The 25,106-nt window shown below is 40.7% G+C and overlaps 4 protein-coding genes across 11 annotated transcripts in view; 2 read left to right on the top strand and 2 right to left on the bottom strand.

Moving 5' to 3' along the window:
• Window positions 1–13,949, bottom strand: part of HERC3 (HECT and RLD domain containing E3 ubiquitin protein ligase 3) — a 198,476-nt gene extending 184,527 nt beyond the window's left edge. For all 3 annotated transcript variants that reach the window (XR_015165648.1, XR_015165650.1, XM_086406461.1), the window contains exon 1: window positions 13,798–13,949. The gene's annotated coding sequence lies outside the window, so the exon portion shown is untranslated. The remainder of the gene's footprint in view (window positions 1–13,797) is intronic.
• Window positions 13,950–14,087: 138 nt separating this feature from the next.
• PYURF (PIGY upstream open reading frame) overlaps window positions 14,088–25,106 on the top strand; it is a 90,390-nt gene continuing 79,371 nt past the window's right edge. For 4 of the 5 annotated variants that reach the window (XR_015165655.1, XR_015165654.1, XR_015165653.1 and 1 more), the window contains exon 1: window positions 14,088–14,392. Coding sequence is in view for 2 of the 5 variants with exons in the window: in XM_086406478.1 (XP_086262604.1) it covers window positions 14,190–14,392 (203 nt within the window). In the remaining 3 variants the exon portion in view is untranslated. Of the gene's footprint in view, window positions 14,393–15,922; window positions 16,943–25,106 lie in introns of those variants that run through there. The other variant, XM_086406480.1, reaches the window with a different exon arrangement.
• PIGY (phosphatidylinositol glycan anchor biosynthesis class Y) lies at window positions 16,154–16,942 on the top strand. Its single transcript, XM_086406481.1, has one exon. It carries the CDS (start codon window positions 16,154–16,156, stop codon window positions 16,367–16,369), a length of 216 nt encoding a protein of 71 aa, XP_086262607.1. The 3' UTR covers window positions 16,370–16,942.
• The window catches only part of HERC5 (HECT and RLD domain containing E3 ubiquitin protein ligase 5), a 45,338-nt gene continuing 40,999 nt past the window's right edge, over window positions 20,768–25,106 (bottom strand). For both annotated transcript variants that reach the window (XM_086406468.1, XM_086406469.1), the window contains 3 exons: window positions 24,221–24,404; window positions 24,039–24,141; window positions 20,768–21,046 (listed from right to left, as the gene is read on the bottom strand). In XM_086406468.1, the coding sequence (XP_086262594.1) occupies window positions 20,841–21,046; window positions 24,039–24,141; window positions 24,221–24,404 (493 nt within the window). In that variant the 3' untranslated portion in view covers window positions 20,768–20,840. The remainder of the gene's footprint in view (window positions 21,047–24,038; window positions 24,142–24,220; window positions 24,405–25,106) is intronic.

Below are 25,106 nucleotides of genomic sequence, written 5' to 3'. Positions count from 1 at the left end.
CTGAATTGAAAAAAGAAAAGACTGGAGGCAGGACCTGTGGAAAACTAGGACAGAAGTCATGAGGACCTAGATTAAGGGATGCAAATGATAGGAACTGGTGACCGATTGCATGTGGGTGGTACGGAAGGGAGAAGCATGGGATGACTGCAGTTCTGGGGCCCAGGTGATGCAGGGGGTGTTGGTATCATTTACTAAGTTTAGCAAAGAGGAGGGAGAGTTGTCGGGGGAGTGAGATAATAACTTTAAGAGGATCATTCTGTCTGATTTAATCACCTTATATAACATTTTTCAGTTTATGAGTTCTATTAATATAAGTTGGTGAGTAAATTATGTTTCGATGAGTCTGTTACATTAAAAGAAAATATCCTCAGAGACAAGTCTAAACACTGTTTTAAAATGTGGAAAGAAAGCAAGAAGAAACCAGAGCAGAATGAATCCCAAGGCTGTGTGTGCCTCGGGTGCTGGCAGGCCACATGGTAAGTGTCTGGTGGGAAGTTCAATGTTGGGCTATGAGTCATCCAGAGATGCCCGACAGGCGAGAAAACCAGGAAAAGCAGGCTTTCGAAAACTTGGAATTGTGACCACAGTTTACATAAAAATACTTTTATTTTAATTTAATCATGATTCTAGTAAAAGCATCATATTTTTCATAGGCAATAAGTCTTTCATGTGGGCTGTGTTGCTGGAGAGTCAAATAATTCCCAAATCTCTTCAACCATGGAAAATATAGCTTCCTACAGTCAGAGTGAAGATTCTTAGAGCCAGTTCCCATCTTGCTCAACCTAAATACAGGCAAAGGCTTCTTTTAAGGTTCATTACTATTTACATAATTGACTATTTGATTTATACAATCTGAAGATTGTCAGGAAACACACATAGCATAAAACATCTATTGATTATCATTTCACTTCATAACATCACTTCAGCTGTTTTCTAAGACTCCAAAAAGCACCAATAAATATGGATAACACAAAAGCCATATAAGGTCATATGTTTCAAGCTTATAAAGTTGCTGCCTTAATTTTTCTTCATCCTTTTCTAGGATTACAAGGCTTTTCAAATCATGTTAATACCATGAAAAACTCTATTCATAATTTTCAGTTAACAAATTGGAAGGGCAAAGATGATGCTGTTAAAGTGCTGCCCTCAATACACCAGCAAATTTGGAAAACTCAGCAGTGGCCACAGGACTGGAAAAGGCAAGTTTTCATTCCAGTCCCAAAGAAAGGCAATGCCAAAGAATACTCAGGCTTCCATATAATTCTGTTGACTTCACATGCTAGCAAGGTAATGCTCAAAATCCTTCAAGATAGATAGGCTTCAGCAGTACATAAAATGAGAACTTCCAGATGTTCAAGCTGGATTTAGAAAAGGCAGAGGAACCAGAGATAAAACTGCCAACATCCTTTGAATCACAGAGAAAGCAAGGGAATTTCAGAAAAACATCCATTTCTGCTTCACTGACTACACTAAAGCCTTTGACTGCGTGAATCACAACAAACTGGTAAATTCTTAAAGAGATGGGAATACCAAACCACCTTACCTGTCTCCTGAGAAACCTAAATGCAGGTCAAGAAGCAACAATTAGAACCTTACATGGAACAACGAACTGGTTCAAAATTGGGAAAGGAATATGTCAAGGCTATATATTGTCATCCTATTTATTTAACTTATATGCGGAGTACATCGGAGAAGGCAATGGCACCCCACTCCAGTATTCTTGCCTGGAGAATCCCAGGGACAGAGGAGCCTAGTGGGCTGCCATCTGTGGGGTCGCACAAAGTCAGACACGACTGAAGCAACTTAGCAGCAGCAGCAGGAAACTTTTGAAAGAAAAAAATTCTTCTTGATATTATGTAAAAAACCCTTTCAGGAGCTGGCTTAGAAGAGGGAACCTATAAGGCCTCATTGGGAGCAACCTGGAAAGCTTTTTCCTACCAACTAACCCCACTACCACCTCCAAAAAAAAAACTCTCAAGAAAACCTGTTAGAGTCATAAAAGATACACATCAGGTATTTACAGTGTTTAAGATCATTGTAGAGCAGGGTTCTTGGCCTTAGCACTATTGACCTTGAGGTTGAGATAATTCTTTGTTGTGAGGGACTATCTTGTGCATAAGATGTAAGATGTTTAGCAGCATTCCTGGACTCTACCCAGTACACCACCTCAGCTGTAACAAAGATGTCTCCAGAACATTGCCAAGTGTCCTCTGGAGGCCAAAATCATCCCAGTTTGAGAATCAGTGTTCGAAATTTTTGCTACTGAAAGTGTGATCTGAAAGTCAGTAGCATCATCTAGAAGCTTTTAAGACATGAGGATTTCAAACTTCCTATTCAATATGATCTCAGCCATACTGAATCAGGATTTGCATTTTAACAAGATACCCAGGTGACTCATATGCACATTCAAGTTTGAAAAGTGCTGTCAGATGATATGGATCATATGTATCCAGGAGCAGGAAGGAAATGGGGAAGAAAGGAGTGGGAGGAGGTATACAGAAAGAGGGGACAAGGAGTAAAGAAAAGATAAAAAAGCTAAGACATGTAGTTAAAATTGAAAACACTATAGAACTTTAAAATCAAACATAAAAGTAGGTGGAACAAAGAGGAATTTTAGGGCAGTGGAGAAACTCTGTATGATACCACAGTGGTGTGAACACGCCATTATGTGTGTCTGTGTGCTCGGCTGGTCAGTGTCATTCAACTCTTCGTGACCCCATGGACTGAATTCCGCCAGGCTCCTCTGTCCACAGGATTTTTTAGGCAAGAATACTGGAATGGGCTGCCATTTCCTTCTCCAGGGATCTTTCCAATCCAGGGATCAAACCCACATCTCCTACGTTTCCTGCACTGGCAGGCGGATTCTTTACCACTGAGCCACTTGGGAAGCGTACATGCCACTATACATTTGCCCGGATCCACAGACTGTACAACACCAAGAGTGAATCCTAAGGTAAACTATGGACTTTGGGTGATAATGATGTGTCAGTGAATCTTTTGAAAAGTAGTAAGTCAAGCATAAATAATTTTTCTTTCTGTGAACATTTTAACACAGTTGCCAATGAGAAAGAAACAGAAAGTTTCTAAACTTGAATTTTAAAGGAGAAAAACTAAAAAACAAGGAATTTAGGACTATATTCAGTTAACCACACTTTTAAAATATCTGAGGCATGGATTCAAACAGTGACTATGAAGATCAAAGTGAGTGAATGCCAGAGAATTTATGAAGAAACAAACTGTAAGAACTAGGGACCAGTTGGGTAATAAAGAAGCAACAAAGACTTCTGGTTGGGTTGCATGATCCAGAAGCAAACCTTAGGAAGTGGCTAGGGTCCATGCTATGAATGCTACCAAATTACTTGCTGAGGCCTCAGGTGACATCAGTTTTGCCTCCTTTGATTCCTCCAATTTTTATCTATAAAATCAGAATTTTGCATGTACCATATCCTCCCCACTCCTTAATGCTCTATTTTGAACCTTTGCAGAAAGAAAACTTCCCAAATGGTTTTTCCTAACTATGACAGCTCTTGTCAAGAGGATGACAGTTTCCACAAATGCTTCCTAGTCCTCATACTCCTCATTGTTTTTCATAGCTTTGATCAGGGGTAAGCAAATATTTTCTGTAAAGGGCCAGAGAGTCAATACTTTAGGCTTTGTGGTTGATTGTTTCTGTTGGAACTGTGACCTTGAAGAATGAAAGCAGCCACAGACAACATGTAAACAAATGATAGTAGCTGGGTTCTAATAAAACTTCTTTATTTACGAAAATAGTTGTGGGCTCAATTTGGCCCTCAAGCCATAGTTTTCAACCTCTGACCTACATTGTTCTTTGCATTTTTAACTCATTCCTGATAAAAATTTTAATAACTATCATATATTGAGTACAAAGTGTCAGGTCCTATTCTAAGTGATTTACATATATTATTATGTTATATTCTTATATCAACACTCTGCCATAGTTTATCACTCAGGATTCAGGATGGGAAAAATAAATTATTCTAGGTATTTCCAATATAAAGGAATTTAATATAGTGAAATCCAAGCTTATAAATTCATTTGAAGAGCAGGAAAAGCAGAAATAGGGGGCTTGCTCTGAGGTTTGGCATTAAGGTCACGCCCTCATAGCTGTGATCCGGAGCGCAGAAAACTCTGCTGCTACCACTGCTATTGCTGCCACAGCTGTCTCATATTTGAGATCTGTTCAGAGAGAAACATGGAGTCAGCCCATGCAAAGCCCATGCAACCCACCCGTCAGCACTCCCTTCTGCAGGCAGCTTGCTTCTGCTCTGTTTCGAATCTCATGTGTGTGCACATCCACAAGCCTAGTTGCAAGAGTCTGTAAAGTGTACTTTTATTTTTTGGAAAATGTACCTTTAGCTTTCCAATTTCTCCAACTAGAAGGAGGGTGAAAAGGAGGTAGGGAGGGCCCAAGTACCCAGCACAGACGGGCACTACCACTATTCCTATTTAAAGCCAAGTTGGAAAGAACTTTCTGCCATTTTTCCTTGACTTCCTTTATTCTAAGTAGATAAATTATTATGAGAAATTGCTTATCTGGTCACTTTCTCTTTGATACATTTGTTTTAATGACCTCTTATTTTTTAAATATTTCAAAATATGTATAAAAAGAATATTTTAAAGAACAAAATAGTCCTGATGAGACTTTAAGAAATACTATCCTGCTTTTCACATGTTTGCATTCCCTACTTATGCTGAACTTTTAAGCTGAAGATCAAATCTGGACATTTTTTAAATCAGTTTTGAAATCTGATGCTTATATATACAAGCTGTTAAAATGTATTTTAACATTTAGCCCTTCAATATCCCTGATGGCTCAGACGGTAAAGAGTCTGCCTGCAGTGCAGGAGACCAGGGTTTAATCCCTGGCAGGGTAAAATCCCCTGGAGAAGGAAATGGCAACCCACTCCAATATCCTTGCCTGGAAAATTCCATGGATGGAGGAGCCTGGCAGGCTACAGCCCATGGGGTCTCAAAGAGTCGGACATACTGAGCAACTTCACTTTCTTCAATATCAACTCAAATCCATATCATTCATTCTTATCTGAGTTGCTGTATAGTCTTGATGGTTGTTGTTGTTGTTTGTTGTTATTCAGTTGTAGATCAGATCAGATCAGTCACTCAGTCCTGTCCGACGCTTTGCGACCCCATGAATCGCAGCACGCCAGGCCTCCCTGTCCATCACCAACTCCCGGAGTTCACTCAGACTCACATCCATTGAGTCAGTGATGCCATCCAGCCATCTCATCCTCTGTCGTCCCCTTCTCCTCCTGCCCCCAATCCCTCCCAGCATCAGAGTCTTTTCCAATGAGTCAACTCTTCGCATGAGGTGGCCAAAGTACTGGAGTTTCAGCTTTAGCATCATTCCTTCCAAAGAAATCCCAGGGCTGATCTCTTTCAGAATGGACTGGTTGGATCTCCTTGCAGTCCAAGGGACTCTCAAGAGTCTTCCCCAACACCACAGTTCAAAAGCATCAATTCTTCGGTACTCAGCTTTCTTCACAGTCCAACTCTCACATCCATACATGACCACTGGAAAAACCATAGCCTTGACTAGACGAACCTTTGTTGGCAAAGTAATGTCTCTGCTTTTGAATACGCTATCTAGGTTGGTCATAACTTTCCTTCCAAGGAGTAAGCGTCTTCTAATTTCATGGCTGCAGTCACCATATGTAGTGATTTTGGAGCCCAGAAAAATAAAGTCTGATGCTTCCACTGTTTCCCCATCTATTTCCCATGAAGTGGTGGGACCAGATGCCATGATCTTCGTTTTCTGAATGTTGAGCTTTAAGCCAACTTTTTCACTCTCCACTTTCACCTTCATCAAGAGGCTTTTGAGTTCCTCTTCACTTTCTGCCATAAGGGTGGTGGCATCTGCATATCTGAGGTTATTGATATTTCTCCCAGCAATTTTGATTCCAGCTTGTGTTTCTTCCAGTCCAGCGTTTCTCATGATGTACTCCGCATATGAGTTAAATAAACAGGGTGACAATATACAGCCTTGACGTACTCCTTTTCCTATCTGGAACCAGTCTTTCTCCATGTCCTGTTCTAACTGCTGCTTCCTGACCTGCATACAAATTTCTAAAGACGCAGATCAGGTGGTCTGGTATTCCCATCTCTTTCAGAATTTCCCACAGTTGATTGTCATCCACACAGTCAAAGGCTTTGGCATAGTCAATAAAGCAGAAATAGATGCTTTTCTCGAACTCTCTTGCTTTTTCCATGATCCAGCGGATGTTGGCAATTTGATCTCTGGTTCCTCTGCCTTTTCTAAAACCAGCTTGAACATCAGGAAGTTCACGGTTCACATATTGCTGAAGCCTGGCTTGGAGAATTTTGAGCATTACTTTACTAGCGTGTGAGATGAGTGCAATTGTGCGGTAGTTTGAGCATTCTTTGGCATTGCCTTTCTTTGGGATTGGAATGAATACTGACCTTTTCCAGTCCTGTGGCCACTGCTGAGTTTTCCAAATTTGCTGCATGTTGAGTGCAGCACTTTCACAGCATCATTTTTCAGGATTTGGAATAGCTCAACTGGAATTCTATCACCTCCACTAGCTTTGTTCGTAGTGATGCTTTCTAAGGCCCACTTGACTTCACATTCCAGGATGTCTGGCTCTAGGTCAATGATCACACCATCGTGATTATCTGGGTCGTGAAGATCTTTTTTGTACAGTTCTTCTGTGTATTCTTGCCATCTCTTCCTAATATCTTCTGCTTCTGTTAGGTCCATACCATTTCTGTCCTGTATTGAGCCCATCTTTGCATGAAATGTTCCTTTGGTATCTCTGATTTTCTTGAAGAGATCCCTAGTCTTTCCCATTCTGTTGTTTTCCTCTATTTCTTTGCATTGATCGCTGAAGACGGCTTTCTTATCTCTTCTTGCTATTCTTTGGAACTCTGCATTCAGATGTTTATATCTTTCCTTTTCTCCTTTGCTTTTCACGTCTCTTCTTTTCACAGTTATTTGTAAGGCCTCCCCAGACAGCCATTTTGCTTTTTTGCATTTCTTTTCCATGGGGATGGTCTTGATCCCTGTCTCCTGTACAATGTCACGAACCTCATTCCATAGTTCATCAGGCACTCTATCTATCAGATCGAGGCCCTTAAATCTATTTCTCACTTCCACTGTATAATCATAAGGGATTTGATTTAGGTCATACCTGAATGGTCTAGTGGTTTTCCCTACTTTCCTCAATTTAAGTCTGAATTTGGCAATAAGGAGTTCATGGTCTGAGCCACAGTCAGCTCCTGGTCTTATTTTTGCTGACTGTATAGAGCTTCTTCATCTTTAGCTGCAAAGAATATAATCAATCTGATTTCAGTGTTGACCATCTGGTGATGTCCATGTATAGAGTCTTCTCTTGTGTTGTAGGAAGAGGGTGTTTGTTATGACCAGTGCATATTCTTGGCAAAACTCAGTTAGTCTTTGCCCTGCTTCATTCCGTATTCCAAGGCCAAATTTGCCTGTTACTCCAGGTGTTTCTTGACTTCCTACTTTTGCATTCCAGTCCCCTAGAATGAAAAGGACATCTTTTTTGGGTGTTAGTTCTAAAAGGTCTTGTAGGTCTTCATAGAACCTGTTCAACTTCAGCTTCTTCAGCGTTACTGGTTGGGGCATAACTTGGATTACTGTGATATTGAATGGTTTGCCTTGGAAACGAACAGCGATCATTCTGTCGTTTTTGAGATTGCATCCAAGTACTGCATTTCAGACTCTTTTCTTGACCATGATGGCTACTCCATTTCTTCTGAGGGATTCCTGCCTGCAGTAGTAGATATAATGGTCATCTGAGTTAAATTCACCCATTCCAGTCCATTTTAGTTCACTGATTCCTAGAATGTCAACGTTCACTCTTGCCATCTCTTGTTTGACCACTTCCAATTTGCCTTGATTCATGGACCTGACATTCCAGGTGCCTATGCAATATTGCTCTTTACAGCATCGAACCTTGATTCTATCACCAGTCACATCCACAGCTGGGTATTCTTTTTGCTTTGGCTCCATCCCTTCATTCTTTCTGGAGTTATTTCTCCACTGATCTCCAGTAGCATATTGGGCACCTACTGACCTGGTGAGTTTCTCTTTCAGTATCCTATCATTTTGCCTTTTCATACTGTTCATGGGGTTCTCAAGGCAAGAATACTGAAGTGGTTTGCCATTCCCTTCTCCAGTGGACCACATTCTGTCAGATCTCTCCACCATGACCCGCCCATCTTGGGTTGCCCCATGGGCATGGCTTAGTTTCACTGAGTTAGACAAGGCTGTGGTCCTAGTGTGATTAGATTGACTAGTTTTCTGTGAGTATGGTTTCAATGTGTTTGCCCTCTGATGCTCTCTTGCAACACCTACCGTCTTACTTGGGTTTCTCTTACCTTGGATGTGGGGTATCTCTTCACGGCTGCTCCTGCAAAGTGCAGCCATTGCTCCTTACCTTGGATGAGGGGTATCTCCTCACTGCCGCCCTTCCTGACCTTCAACGTGGGATAGCTCCTCTAGGCTAGATACAACTTTCAGTTGTAAGTTGTACCCAACTCTTGAAACCCCATGAACTACAGCCCACGAGGGTCCTCTGTCCATGGAATTTCCCAGGCAAGAATACTAGAATAGGTTGTCATGCCCTCCTCCAGGGGATCTTTCCAACCCAGGAATCAAACTCGCATGTGCTGCATTGGCAGGTGGATTCTTTACCACTGAGAAAACATGGAAGCTGGTCATACTCATCTCTGCCAGTAACCATCTATATCCTCATTGCAAAATTAAAATTTGTTTTCATGGATTAAGAGAGATTATAAAAGGGGCTAAAATGGGTGTCTCCTTAGACCTAAGTATGTAATTTGATAGTCTATAAAACCCATACTTTACTGATACTCCCTCAGCCCTTCCATCAGGCACAGGTATCACTCCCTCCTTTGTGTACCTGATGCACAATACAAATTCAACAAATGCTGAATAAACACATAAAAATGCATCATGTATAAACCAGGTTTTTTAGTTAACTTTATCCTATGCTATATACTGCCCTTAAGATCATGAACTTTTTAAGTCCATAATTTGGATCATATCTTTCACATTTTTATGCCTCTTCTTTTTACCTCCTATTATAATACTGAGAATACAGAAAGTGCTTAATAAATATTCACTGACTGAATCAATAGTTTTGAAATAAGATACACATCTATCAATGATTAACCTCAAATAATAACTGGTAATACTTAGAGTTTAAAACTACTTTATTAAAGAAATAATTCAAAAGAGAAAAAACAATGAAAGAACAATTCAGTAATATCCCAACAACCTAACAACAATCAATAATTGATTTTTATTCTTTTTTTCTATCCCTAAACTCTTGGTTAAAAAAAATAATTGGACTAACAGAAAGAGACTCACAGACTTAGAAAACACATTCATGGTCGCCAGGGCGGGGGCACTTTGGGAAGGTCACGTATACAACTGCTATATTTAAAATGGATATCCAGCAAAAACCTACTGCATAACACATGCACCTCTGCTCAATGTTATGTTCCAGCCTGGATGGGAGCAGGGTTTGTGGGAGAATGGATACATGCATATGTATGGCTGAGTCCCTTCACTGTTCACCTGAAACTATCACAACATTGTTAATCAGCTAAACCCCAATACATAATGTTTCTGGTGTTAAAATAAAACAATAAATATAATTGTACTCATGAATAAAATTAGTATCCTTGTTTTTTTACTTATACTTAATAATCATTTTGGTATTGTGATGAGTTTTTATTTTCAAAAACTGTATTACAGTGTATGCAGAGGATAGCTCCAGCCTCTAGGGCAGTGTGATATTAACTTTTTGTGTCAACTTGACTGGGTCAAGGGCTGCCCAGGTTAGACATTATTTCTGGGTATGTCTGTGAGGTATAGATGAGATTAGTATTTGAATCAGTAGACTCAGGAAAACAGATAGCTCACTGCGATGTGGATGGGCATCATTCAATCCACTGAAGGTCTGAATAGAATAAAAAGAAGGAGGAAGGAGGATTTCCTGCCTTTTGCTTCCTACTTGGCTGCTTGAGCTCAAACATCTGTCTTCTGCCCTTGGACTAGGATTTATACCATCCATTCCTCTGGCCCTCAAGCCTTCAGGGATTCCGAATGGATTTCACCACTGGCTTTCCTGGGTCTCTCAGTTTCCATAATCATGTGAGCCAATTCCTCATAATAAACTCTTCCCTGTATACACACACACATACACACACACAACAGAATCAATTTCTGTTTCTCTGGAGAACTCTGACAGTATCTGCTACATAGTGGGCACTCAATAAACTAATAATTGAAAGGCAAATATTAATTACATTTCTAAAATATTTATAATTTTATAGGTGAGAAATGGAAACTTCTTTGATGTTTGAAACTTACATTACTACTGAGGATGAATAATTATGTGTTTATTGATCAACTGTTTTTCTCAATTGTGATTTTTTTCATACTTTTTGTACATTTATCTGTCAGACCCTTGATTTTAATGAACTCATTACAATTGCAACTAACTAATAAAATTTTTGTGACTTTTGTTCCTAAAATGTTTGTTGCTGTTCAGTCCCTCAGTCATGTCCGACCCTTTATTCCTAAACAGATGTCTTCAAATTTAGGAAACAACTGGCAAAATAAAGACAAATTTGTAATCACAGAAATAAAAGTATAAGCGGGAACAAATGTTAGTTCAAATATTGGTTGATGCCATCTAGTGGAAAAGTGATTTTAACTTCTCTCTCTCTCTGAATCAGAGATTCCCAAATATCAATGCCCCAAATTTGGCATTTATGGCACTTTACTAAAATATATACTCTAGCCTCACCTCTGCCTATGTTTTCTAACTCCTTTAATGTATATGATAACCCAAGAGTTGTGTTTCAATATTATCCATATTGTAAAGTATAAATTTGGATTCCCAGTGGTACCCGATACTTTCCTTTTTCATCAGAATTTTCTCCAGCTTCCTCACAATAGGAGATTATGCTGCTCTGATAACATTCTTTAAATGTGTACTCTGGGGCTTCTCTGGTAGCTCAATGGTAAAGAATCTATCTGCCCATGGGTTTGATCCCTGACCCAGGAAGATCCTCCATGCTGCAGAGCAACTAAGTCTGTGCACCATATCTACTGAGCCTGGGCTCTAGAGCCCGGGAGCTGCAGCTACTGAAGCCCGCACACCCTAGGGCCCGTGCTCCATGAGAGAAGCCACCGCAATGAGAAGTCTGAGTACCCCAACCAGAGAGTAGCCCCCACTCGCCACAACTAGAGAACAGCTCACACAGCAACGAAGACACGACACAACCAAAAACAAACAAATGAATAAATATTTTTAAAATGTGTACTCCATGCTAGCCCCTGTGCTAACTGCTTTCCTTGTATTAATATTGCTCTATTTAATTCCTTCAACAACTCTAATAAGGTAAGTAGTATTATTATACTATTTTACAGAGGATAAGATTGAGGCAGGGAATTTCCCAAGGTCACATAGCTAATATGGTACCTGAGTTCAGATCTCTGTGACAGGAATGATCATAGCCACACTAGCAGGAAAAAGCATCAGTGACTTTACAATTCTATACGGTCACCTGTTTTCAGCTTTGTATACTACATGCAGAAATGAGTTAGAGAAATGAGTTAATTATCAAGGGCTGTTTAGGGAAATTTTACAACTTAATATTTACATGGTTTGGACTAATGCTTTACACACTCAGATGTTCTTTAAATACTGGATGTTGATTTGGGGTGTTCTAAATTTGAAGACATTTTCAATATTTTGCTGTCACTCTCCATTTTTCAAATACTAATGTAAGTTAAACTGATCTGCTTTAAACCTTCTATGTGGATGAAAACTGAAACTAACTTATAACTGGTTCAGTTCAGCTCAATTGCTCAGTTGTGTCCAACTCTTTGCGACCCCATGAATCGCAGCACGCCAAGCCTCCCTGCTGCTGCTAAGTCACATCAGTCGTGTCCGACTCTGTGAGACCCCTTAGATGGCAACCCAACAGGCTCCTCTGTCCCTGGGATTCTCCAGGCAAGAATACTGGAGTGGGTTGCCATTTCCTTCCCCAATGCATGAAAGTGAAAAATTAAAGTGAAGTTGCTCAGTCATGTCCAACTCTTAGTGACCCCATGGACTGTAGCCTACCAGGCTCCTCCATCCATGGGATTCTCCAGGCGAGAGTACTGGAGTGGGGTGCCATTGGCCAGGCCTCCCTGTCCATCACCCAAACTCATGTGCATCGAGTTGTTAGAAAACCCAGTTGATCAGAATCTATCAGCCATGTGAGGTGCATTGAAGCTAATGAAGCTGGTTGTAAGCATGGGTGCCTGGCTCTACCCAACAGGGGTCAAGGTTCTGGCCAGCACAGCCAGGCCTGAGATCATTCAATGCTGGCAGAAGTCAACCTCTGTGTCCCCATATCTCACCCTCATATCTACAGTTCACTCCTTCCCTAGGTATCAACTAACTACACCTGAAAAATTAATTCCTACTACTGCCCTAGTAGGAAATAATGGGAAGGTAACACAGGGACTTTACAATAGGCCCTCTTAAGGCTACATAGGAGAAGGCAATGGCACCCCACTCCAGTACTCTTGCCTGGAAAATCCCATGGGCGGAGGAGCCTGGTGGGCTACAGTCCATGGGGTCGCTGAGGGTTGGACACGACTGAGCGACTTCACTTTCACTTTTCACTTTCATGCATTGGAGAAGGAAATGGCAACCCACTCCAGTGTTCTTTCCTGGAGAATCCCAGGGACGGGGGAGCCTGGTGGGCTGCCGTCCATGGGTTCGCACAGAGTCAGACATGACTGAAGCGACTTAGCAGCAGCAGCAAGGCTACACACCTGACAACTGCCTAGGTTGAAGTCTTCTGAGCATTAGTGAACAAAGAGTATCAAATAATGCAAAGAATTTTCAAAAATAAGAGCGAAAAAGCAAAATAAAAGTTTCTTCACTTTTACATTGCTGAGAGGAAGAGAAATTTGAAAATATAATCTTGTATTTGTGTCTCTATATTCCTCACTCCCACCTCTATCTCTGAGGAACTCCAAGTGTGACTTGGTAAAGCCCGATGACATGAGAAAAGGTTAAATATTTACCAAAAAAGAGGGAAAAGAATGATGAGTAACAAAGAATCTCCTAGTACACTGCACTAGGAAGAATAGAGAAAAATAAAAATAATTGTAGATAACATTAATTGAGAATTAATTTTCCCAGGCAAAAATTAATTTTCAAAATGCTCTTTGCATGCATTTGCACATGGGGATTAAATTAGGTAAGTGAAGTATGTACAATTATTAATCTTATTATACAAATAAGGAAGCAGGACTTAGGGCATATGCTGGAGTTATACAACTAGTAAACTATGAACCCCAGAGCCCAAGAACTTATCTACTACACTATAAGAAACAGATCAAATCTGCGTCATTTCCTTGGAGACTAAGAAGCCGACATGGGGTGAAAAATCCATTGAATGGTTCACTCATTTAACTAACAGACGCAGTTACGTAGACTTCTGGAAGTTTCCAAGCTCATTTATAGAAGCAGATCAGTTGTGCTACTGTTAATCCACTGAGTTCAGGGTGAGTTCCCCCGGGTAAGAATATGGACATCTTAGAGGCTAAAAGGACTAAGCCAATCTTTTCAGATTCTTTTTTTTTTTTTTAATGAAAGAATTAAAAAAAAAAAAAAACACGAGGTTATAGAAACCTTGGTAAAGATTTACATAAAAACAAAGTAGTGTTTTTTAACATACCCAATATGACAGTGTGCTTGAAACCTCATTTTGGTGATAACCGCGTAGGTCCAAGAGTCACTGTGTGACTTTGAGGTCCGGCCACTTGCTTCTTGGCAACTCTGTGACAGGCTCCGGTGAAAACTCAAGTCACCTCCACTTAAGCATTGGTTTTCTTTCTAATTTGCAAACGCGCAGGAACAGCTCCAAGAGTCTCCGGAGCCCGTCAACGACCAAGCGGTGTCGTGGGAAAAGCAGTCGCGGCCTCGGAACCAAAGCGCTGGTCTCCACCTGTCGGGGACAGCGTTTCCAGAGCACCGGGGGGCAGGGCCAGGCCCGTGGGGCTGGATTCACTGGTATCGATTAGAGCTGCCCGGGTGGCCGAGGACGTGCTCTGTCGCAGCTGCCAGACCATGCTGAGTGGAGTGTGCGCCCGACTCGCGTCAGCGCTGCGAGGGACACGCGCGCCGCCGTCCGCGGTCGCCCTGAGGTGTCTGCACGCGTCCAGCTCGCGGCCTTCCGCAGACAAGAGCGACAGGACGGAGAAACCGCCCCGCGCCTTCGACCAGGCCTTGCTGGAGTTCCTGGTGTGTCCGCTCTCCAAGAAGCCGCTCAGGTGAGATTCGCCCGCTGCGGGTTTTCCTTCGTGGCCTCAGTCGAGGGGAGTGGGCAGATAGACCGCATGGCCGTTTACAGCCATTGAGGAGTCTTTTAGGTGACTCTGGGTAGTCTTCGCTGCCATTTTCTGGACCTGGGCCCGCCAGCTCCCAAATCTTCCCTCTGCGGGGGGAAGGGAGACTGAAGACCAGAGGGGAACCGAGGCCTCTGAAGCCAACCGCCGACTCGCAGGCTTGGGTGAGGCGCATATAGATTAGTCACTCACTGGCTGCGCATTAGAATCGCCAGTTGCTGCTGCTGTGTTCAGTCGTGTCCGACTCTGCGACCCTTTGGACTGTAGCCCACCACGCTTCTCTGCCTACGGAATGTTCCAGTCAGGAAGAGTGGAGTGGGTTACCATTTCCTCCTCCAGGGGATCTTCCCCACCGAGGGCTCGAACCCGTGTGCCCTGTCTCCTGCGTTGCTGGCAGATTTCCAGGCACCACCCAGGGCGGGGCGAATAGGGAGGCCTGGAGGCGGGGCCTGAGCAATTGTGTATTTTCCTAACAGGACCGCTAGTGTTTTTCACGTAGACCCAAGTTTATGAACTATTGGAAACCCAAGGCATTCAGATTTTTAAGCCAAGATGATGAAAAATGTAGTAGCCTCCAGATTCTTGGGAAAATGCCATGTACGATCTTAAGCATGTAAACTACGTGTGCTGCCCTTTGGCTTTTAGTTCTCAACTAGTTGTGTTTTTGTTTTGTTTTAAGGCCTTCTTAACCTTTAACCCAGAGTCTTGAGGGTAAACAGCCCTACTGTCTCAGGCTACTAAAACTGAACATTCACAACACTAGTAAACACCGAAATGTTATCAATAGCAGTCTTTGGGTGGTGGATTGCTAGTAATCTTTATTTTCATCTTTTTCACTTCTCTTTCTGAATATTTTTCATAATGAACATATTGCTCATTCAGTTTTCTTAAACCTTGAAATTACCACTTGATCTGCTTTTTGGCTAATTTTGTAAATAGCACATTCGCAGACATAACATTCTGAAGTTTGCTCATTTTTGCCCTCTCTTTCTCAGACTTGTGTATTTTGATTTTTCAGTGGTTTCCTTTTTAATGGGTCAATAAGGCTGCTCTATTAAGCATGTAAAAGGAAGAAGTTGAAATTTCCTCTAGTGTCTGTTCCAGTAGTAAATTAATGGGGATTGTTTGGGGTTGAAAAGAGTAATGAAGGACTATTTGGATGAAAAGGGCAAGATCTTTTCTGACTGGTATTTTTAAAAATTAAGGCATAGCTTGAGGATAAAGTGAAAAAAAAAAGAGAGAAACTGACTAAAATGGGAACAATTAAGAGATTTATTTTCTAAGAGAAATAGTACAATTGGCTATTACTGCTTTTAAAATGAAAAGCCGTCTAATTCTGCTTTTCTTGGATTAACTCCATGTTTAGAATTGGATAAATGTTACTGTTTATTGAACATCAAGCTCTTCCAAGCATTTTGTTTTCCATGATTCATTTTGGTTTTTTTTCCCCCTCAGATATGAAGCATCGACAAATGAATTGATTAATGAAGAGTTAGGAATAGCCTATCCAATTATTGATGGGATTCCTAATATGATACCACAGGCAGCTAGGATGACACATCAAAATAAGAAGCAAGAAGAAGTGGAGCAGCATTAGATCATACTTAAAAACAACACACACAACTAAATATTCTAAATACCACCTACCTTTTAAAAAGTCAGAGTGGCGGGTATTAAGTGGAGAAGATGTTTCTGTCTCTTCCTATGCTGACTGTCCTGATTCCACTGGTATCTTTAGCAGGACTGTTTTACTCAGCCTCTGTGGAAGACGACTTCCCTCAGGGCTGCACTAGCACCACCAGTCTGTGCTTCTACAGTCTGCTCTTGCCGATTACCATACCTGTTTATGTGTTCTTCCACCTTTGGACTTGGATGGGAATTAAACTCTTCAGGCATAATTAACGCAGCCAGAGCCAAGATGGTATATTCTAAAGATATGCTTGAGTGCCTGTCTCTGAAGGCTCGTCTACATGGGAATACTGGAAACCCGCTTAATTTGCAGGAGAGATGCTTTGCCTAGCTTTCTGTCAGGGGTCTAGGGTCTATGAGAGGCTTAAGCTGCAGAGGCGTCTTTATTGTACTTTGGTTCTGCCCTTGTTTTTTGAAGGTTCTCATTTATACCTGGAGTATCAAAAGGAACATTACAAACTGTCTTTTTGGAAATTAACAGCCCCAACCATCACTTGATGGCTTATCCCATTCATAATTAAAAATTACTATTTTGAAATTTTATGTTTATTTTAAAGGCTTTGGTAATGTCACATGTTAACGATGACTAAAATAATTCCGAAGGAGCTATGTTGGAGTAGTTGTAGAGAAATGCATTTGAACTAATGTGATATAAAACTATAGTAAAATGGAAATTTCATGGACTTGCCAAAATTCTGAGTTTTTAAAATCACCATCATTTCTTTGGCATCAAATGCTTAATTTTAATAAAATAATAAATAAAAAGATACTGACACTTGCCATAAAGCAATTTGCAGTTTTGTGTTTTTTCCCCCTCCTTTGGTCACAAGAGTATGATTCTAAGAAAGCGGAAATGTAAAATAGTCTGAATTTCAAACTATAGGCTATGTTTAGAGAGACACTTAACTAACCCAAAGTAGAAAAATTTCCCAGGAAAATACGTGCTTCTGGGGGTAGAGATGGGGTTGAAAGACTTGAAAATAGCTGATTATGTCCTAGAGTTTAATGTTATGCCTCACATTTCAGTTCCTTTTCCTGCCATGGACCTACTTAGCGATACAAGAGCATGAGCATTTGACATATTAATAGTTCCTGATTTTCCAGAACTTCCAACAAGGCTGATTAGTAACTATTTCAGAGGTGCAACATGTTTCAGTAGTTACCCCAAAGAAACCTAAGAACTGAATATACTTTAATTGATTCTAAATAGACTCTTAAAGCAGTTTAACAGAAACTTGAGATAGTGATTCCTCTCCTTCAAAAGAAAATTAAAATGAGTTTAGATGTGTTTTCTATTGCGTAACTTCAACGTATATACTCTAGTACAAGTCTTGTTTTAAAAATTACTGTTCTGGCAATATACAAATAACACAAACTGAATGAGGGACCCATCCCTTCTGGAAGTGGTTTTACTCTTTAATTTGCTCCAAATTTCACTGTGGTCAGTGTAAATGAAACAATTCTGAGAAAACAAGCACTGTATTCTAAAAAGTCAATTTTAGCTTTTTCAAGCTAAGCATTTTACCGTATTAGAGGGAACTGAGTAGCAAAGCCCTGGGGGACTATAGTATGAACTCCATCCTTTCACTAGTATTTATTTAGCAGTCATTTGTATAGTACAAACTATACACTAGGTACAATTCTAAACATATTACACATATAAAATCTCATAATCTAAGGGGTAGGTGGGTAATATAACAATTTTACAGATGAGGAAACGAAAGCACACAGGTTAAGTGATTTACCCAGAGTAACGGACAATAACAAGTTGAAACCACTCAGGAATGCAGTTTTGGTCTGTCTTCTGAATCACTGTAATAGTACTGCTTTATTTTGTGCAAACTCATCCTTTCTATTTTCAGGAAAAATAGAATGAGATATCAAAATGCTTGGACTCTAATTCTTAGTCAAGCCTGATGACCTTTGTGTTTTCCTAAGTATATTGTTGCACTGTAAACCCATCATGGAAATACTGCCTGATTCTTTCACTAATTGGAACTCTTCCCTACTCATTCCTACCCACAGCCCCAATAATGAGCTGACTTCACAATGGCAGGACCTCTTGCCTCCTCAGAGCCTCCCTGCTGTCCTCACTGCATCACTGACAGGGATCATCTTTAAGACCTATGAATAAGCTCCTTGCCACCAACTTTGTACGTGGGGATTTTCCACCCTGAGGGAGCAAGAAAGGACTTGTCATGACCTACTTTACCTTTTCATTTTCTTCCATTCCTGCAGAGTGGGCTTTTAAGGAAGCCTCTCTGAACTTCACATCCTGCCCATCTGTGACATGGAAATGAGACCAACTTTCAGGCCTGGTAGAGTTTTAAATGAGGCAGGAAATACAAAATTACCTGTTACAGCCACAAGCCATAGTAGATTCTCACTACTATGTGTAGTTATGGAGGGAAAGTCCTGTTCCCTTTTCTAAGTTTTGCCCAGCTTACTGAAATTCTCCATTTCTAAGTGGCTGCTGTTTTCCGCACAAGCCACTAGGTGGCACTCTCAGCCAACTCACTGGCAGGTAAGCTCTCAGGACACTGAAAGACTAGTTGGGACATTGAGCTAGATAGCCATATCCCACAAACTTAATTCACTCTCATGGCATGTACTGGACAGCCATGATAGCTGTAGTGAATCCTGACAAATGGAATAACCCATGCAGAGAGGGAAGTAGAACTGAAGACAGGAGGTGAGGAAGCAGCAGGGGTAGAGGTGGGATGAGACAAGGGTTCCAAGCAGAAGAAAAACCATACAAACATAGGACTGTGGCCTGTTGAGGAAACTGAGCTAGTCACAAGTGACTAGAACATGGTACATTGTATATGCAAGGCCGTGGTGGGGGACCAAGAGGCACATCAGGTTGGATTTTCGAACTAGAATAACCGTGTTAATGAACATTATTGCTTGATTTTTAAATTGTCTTGCTGTATGCAGCTGATAAACACTTCCTAGAAAAAGAAAAAAGAACATGGAAATTTGCAGGGGTTTTGTGTGTTACAGACCCCTAAGGTGGCAAGTGCTCACATTTGCACTAATACAGTAGCCACCAGTCACATGTAGACACTGAACGCTTGAAATGACTAAGGAATTTTAAATCTCAGTTAAATAGCTACAAATTATTCGACAGCATAGCTCAACACTTTTTCCCATTACTACCGATGAAAGTTTTCTCTCTTCAAAATTCAACAACTAAACCTTATCTACAGCAGGGAGTCCATCTTCTTCAGCAGTACAGATCTACTGAAGTTTCTGCATGTGTGCTAACTGGCTTCAGCCGTGTCTCTTTGCAACGCTGTGGACTGTAGCCTGCCAGGCTCCTCCATCCATAGAATTCTCCAGGCAAGAATACTGGAGTGGGCTGCCATGCCCTCTCTAGGGCATCTTCCTGACCCAGGGATCAAACACGTTTCTCCTTAGTCTTCTGCACTGGCAGGCAGGTTCTTTACCACTAGCGCCACCTGGGAAGCCCATCTAGGTCTCTAGCCTTACAGAAAGTTCTACTGGACAGTGTTGGTCTAGATACAGGGAGACCAGCTGAGAGAGGACTGCAGTGATGGGACAGGAGATGATAAGAGCCTGAACTAAAGCACTGGCAGTGGGCTTAGAGGAAGATGAAAAACAAGAATTGTCAAAACCTGATATTTCTTAAATGTGGGGGTGAATAAGAGGGAGGAAGGGAAGATGGTTGAAGGAGGTGTTAGTGGTACCATTTTAAGCTGCAGAATACAGGAAAGATGATCATATTCTTAAACATGTTGAGATGAAGGAGCTGAGAAGTATGCAGGCAGACACAGGCCACGTAGGAGAAATGGCTGTGGTGCTGTATTGTCAGTTCCTGTTGGACAGAGAGAGATCTGGGGATCATCAGCATGGACATAATAACTATGCCACAGCAACAAGAAGGAATATGTGTAGAGTGAGAAAAGATGACCAGACGAGCACTTAAGGTCAGGAAGTATAAGAGAAGCATGCAACATGTATACTAATTAAATAATTAAAAAAAAAAAAAAACAACATTCAAAAAACTAAGATCATGGCATGCAGTCCCACCACTTTGTGGCAAATAGATGGGGAAACAATGGAAACAGTGAGAGACTTTAAAAAAAAAAAAAAAAAACTTTTCAAGTGCATTCATCTGATTGTTTTCCAGAATATCTATGTTTTGTTATATAATAAATATTTTCAAACAAAATCAACATGTATTAATGTCCTTAAACCATCCAGGCTTCATTAAAAAAAAAAAAAAAGAAGAAATGGGAAAGCAGCCACGAAAAAGAAAACCTAGCAGTTCATTAAGAGTTTTGAGGAGAAAGGAGTCAATCGTTTCAAATGTGATAAATATATTTAAGATAGAAATGTGCAAGTTTCCATTGAAATTTGCAACAAAAAATTCATCTAGGTAACCAGAGTAATTTAAGAGGGAGAAGAATCACTTAAGCCCTGGACAAACTACCCAGACATTTATGAGAAAAAACTCTGCTGTCTCAATGCATTGTGTTTCTCAATGCACTTGTTTTAACAGCCTAATCTATATCATTGTCAATACATTTTACAAGCAAAAATAGGAATTCTAAAAAAGCAAGTAAACACAGTGAACAGTCAGCAAGATTTTTATGTTAATTTTTAAGTTAATTTTATTTCTGAAAATATTTCCCAAAAGGGGTAAAGAGTGTGAGGTAGGTCAGCCAAATCCTCTCTTGTTGTTGATGGCTGCTTGGAGTGCTTCTTCTACTCTTTCCATTGTAGAATATTTAGGGAGGTAGAGGACACTGAAACATGTCTGTGCTCTTATGGGATCTTTTTCATTCAGATTTTCAGGACAGTGAAATGTTATTTTCATATTCTTTAAACCTTTTACTTGAATTCTGTCGGTTCCTGTAAGAAACACTAAAAAAAAAAAGAAAAATCAGTGCTATCTGCTTCACAGAAACCAAAATTTATATAGAGAAAATGTGTTTATTCAAAATCACTAATTGAGGCCCCATGTGCTTTGGACTGCATTGGGGACCACTGTTAGGACAAAGTCTGAAAACAGTCACTGCCCTCAGGCAGCTTACAGTCTGGTTGGGAATATTAAATTATTGGGCAGGAAAAGACAAACAGAGAAAAATAAAAAGGGTGTAAGACAGCTCATGGAATTAGTCCCTCATGAGTGTAAATGCTGTGGCAGAGCAGGGAGAGATTTAGGCTGGGATAACCGGGAGGACTTCCAGTTCAAAGACTGGAAAGGTAGGTTGGGTTTCTGGAAAAGTCTGGATACCTTTCAACATCCATGTTATCCAAAGAAAAAAGAAGATAAATGTTTCTCAAAAATAAGTAAGGAAATTGAGTAAGGAAATGAGAGAGGCAATCATTAAGTCTCAGGAAAAGCACTCAGTTCAGTTCAGTCGTTCAGTCATGTCTGACTCATTGCGACCCCATAGACTCCAGTACACCAGGCTTCCCTGTCCATCACCAACTCCCAGAGCTTACTCAAACTCATGTCCATAGAGTCAGTGATGCCATCCAACCATCTCATTTCTGTCGTCCCCTTCTCCTCCAGTCTTCGATCTTTCCCAATATCAGGGTCTTTTCAAATGAATCAGTTCTTCCCATCAGGTGGCCAATGTATTGGAGGTTCAGCTGCAATATTAGTCCTTCCAATGAATATTCAACACTGATTTCCTTTAGGATGGACTGGTTGGATCTCCTTGCAGTCCAAGGGACTCTCAAAAATCTTCTCAAACACCACAGTTCAAAAGCATCAATTCTTTGGCACTCAGCTCTCTTTATAGTCCAACTCTCATATCCATACAGGACTACTGGAAAAACCATAGCCTTGACTAGATGGACCTTTGTTGGCAAAGTAATGTCTCTGCTTTTTAATACGCTGTCTAGGTTGGTCATAACTTTCCTTCCAAGGAGTAAGCGTCTTTTAATTTCATGGCTGCAATCACCATCTGCAGTGATTTTGGAGCCCAGAAAAATAAAAGTCTGACACTGTTTCCACTGTTTCCCCATCTATTTCCCATGAAGTGATGGGACAGGATGCCATGATCTTAGTTTTCTGAATGTTGAGCTTTAAGCCAACTTTTTCACTCTCCACTTTTACTTTCATGAAGAAGCTCTTTAGTTCTTCACTTTCTGCCATAAGGGTGGTGTCATCTGCATATCTGAGATTATTGATATTTCTCCCAGAAATCTTGATTCCAGCTTGTGCTTCTTCCAGCCCAGCGCTTCTCATGATGTAGTCCGTTAAATAAGCAGGGTGACAAGATACAGCCTTGATGTACTCCTTTTCCTATGTGGAACCAGTCTGTTGCCATGTCCAGTTCTAAGAGGTGCTTCCTGACTTGCATACAGCTTTCTCAAGAGGCAGGTCAGGTGGTCTGGTATTCCCATCTCTTTCAGAATTTTCCACAGTTTATTGTGATCCACACAGTGATTAAATGGCAAATGACTATGCCATTGACTTTGGCATAGTCAATAAAGCAGAAATAGATGTTTTTCTGGAACTCTCTTGCTTTTTCCATGATCCAGTGGATGTTGGCAATTTGATCTCTGGTTCCTCTGCCTTTTCTAAAACCAGATTGAACATCTGGAAGTTCACGGTTCACGTATTGCTGAAGCCTGGCTTGGAGAATTTTGAGCATTACTTTACTAGCATGTGAGATGAGTGCAATTGTGCTGTAGTCTGAGCATTCTTTGGCATTGCCTTTCTTTGGGATTGGAATGAAAACAGTCCTTTTCCAGTCCTGTGGCCACTGCTGAGTTTTCCAGATTTGCTGGCATACTGAGTGCAGCACTTTCACAGCATCATCTTCCAGGATTTGAAATAGCTCAACTGGAATTCCATCATCACCTCCACTAGCTTTATTCGTAGTGACGCTTTCTAAGGCCCACTTGACTTCACATTCCAGGATGTCTGACTCCAGGTGAGTGATCACACCATTGTGATTATCTGGGTTGTGAAGATCTTTTCTGTACAGTTCTTCTGTGTATTCTTGCCACCTCTTCTTAATATCTTCTGCTTCTGTTAGGTCCCTACCATTTCTGTCCTTTATTGAGCCTGTCTTTGCATGAAATGTTCCCTTGGTATCTTTAATTTTCTTGAAGTGATCTCTAGTCTTTCCCATTCTATTGTTTTCCTCTATTTCTGTGCATTGATCACTTAGGAATGCTTTTTACCTCTCCTTGTATTCTTTGGAACTCTGCATTCAAATGGTATATCTTTCCTTTTATCCTTTGCCTTTCATGTCTCTTCACAGCTATTTGCAAGGCCTCCTCAGACAACCATTTTGCCTTTTTGCATTTCTGTTTCTTGGGGATGGTCTTGATCACTGCCTCCTATACAATGTCATGAACCTCCGTCTATAGTTCTTCAGGCCCTCTATCAGATCTAATCCCTTGAATCTATTTGGTCAATTCCACTATATAATCATAACGGATTTGATTTAGGTCATACCTAAATGGTCTAGTGGTTTTCCCTACTTTCTTCAATTTAAGTCTGAATTTGCCAATAAGGAGTTCATGATCTGAAAAGCAGTGCGTAGGCATAAAACAGATTGAAGTCTGAAGGTTGAGTTAAAACCATGGAGACAAGTGATAGTGTACAGCTTGGCTCATCCCATGAGGCCTGGGTAACTGAGTGATGACACAACTACAGGAGTCTCAATATTTAGCTCAAAGAAGCCAAATTTACAATAGGCAGAATTGAAAATGACTGGAAAAAATCTATATTACCATTTTTTTTTTTATATTGGGACAACCTATAAAGAACATTCCACTGGACTATGAGTGACTCTGACTTCACAGGCAAGTGATGCCTGTGAAGAACAAGATTTCCTTATCCCACAAAAAGGACACAAGAGTACAGACTTCCTCCTGATGTAACACTCACCAAGGAATTTTTTCTTTTCCTCCAAAGTCAATTTGTGTAAAGCTTTCCAAAACATCACTATGGTGGGATGTGAACTGTCGTATCCATGTTCATAATGTGCATTCTATAGAAAAATGCAAAAAACACAATATTCAAGAAACAAATACAATTTTAATTTAAACCACTCAGCCTTTATGATGTACCTTTTCAAATGTTTCCCAGTCGTAATCTGTATTTCCGATAATCACATCCTTGAGTTGTTCGGGATGGAAAAATTCAATAATCTCCTTGTCACACACTTTGTAAAATCCTCTTTGAAATTCCTCATAAACTGCCTTTACAGAGATGTTGAAGATGTAATTGACATACTTAGAAACATAGTCTCTCCTTTAATGAAACAAAGAATGATTTCAGTTTACAGCAATACTCCAAACAAAACCGAGAGAGGGGTGAAAAGAATGATATAAATGGAGGAAGAGATGGTGACCTTGGGATCTGCCTGGTGACTGCTGCAGCACCTTCTCCAAATAAGGGGAAGACGGTCGCCTGCACCATCTCCACACCACTGCTGGTGTGCAGGGCCCTTATTCTCAAAGAAGGATCCACAGTGCCACAAGGGGTTTAAGATCCACAGTGTACTATTATTCAGACTTCCCTGGTGCCTCTGGGCACACCTGCCAATTCTTTCAGGGGAAGGGGCCAGGCAATCAATAATTCTATGGACAAAATTGAGGTATACTGATTAAATATACCACAGAGCTAGAAATGTTCCATTTCTTGATCTGCATACTTATAACTTTGAACTTTTCTATATGTTATAATTCAGAATTTTTTTAAATAAAGATTTTAAGAAAAACCCTGGGCTTTAGGCCAGAATGCTCACTAGATATTTCTTTGCCACTCTGACCAACTATCAGGAATATTCTATGATCCCAAACTCTATGGCTTTAAATGGCATCCCATAAGGTAATGGGAAGTCAAGATACCACAGTAAGATCTAATAATGTTAACAAAACTAAGTGCCTGCTATGGACTGGGCACCACTGTGAACTAGGTACTGGACAAACAACAGTGAGCAAAACAGACCAC

This window comes from Bos grunniens, chromosome 6 (assembly GCF_055505025.1).
Source record: "Bos grunniens cultivar Pamir isolate PY7600 chromosome 6, Bosgru_T2T1.0, whole genome shotgun sequence".
In the NCBI taxonomy this organism is placed as follows: domain Eukaryota; kingdom Metazoa; phylum Chordata; class Mammalia; order Artiodactyla; family Bovidae; genus Bos; species Bos grunniens.
This window is presented reverse-complemented; position numbering and strand designations above follow the sequence as displayed.

Coding starts and splice junctions, on each gene's coding strand:
- PIGY (XM_086406481.1), top strand. CDS start 16,154: ATGTTTCTGTCTCTTCCTATGCTGACTGTCCTGATTCCACTGGTATCT.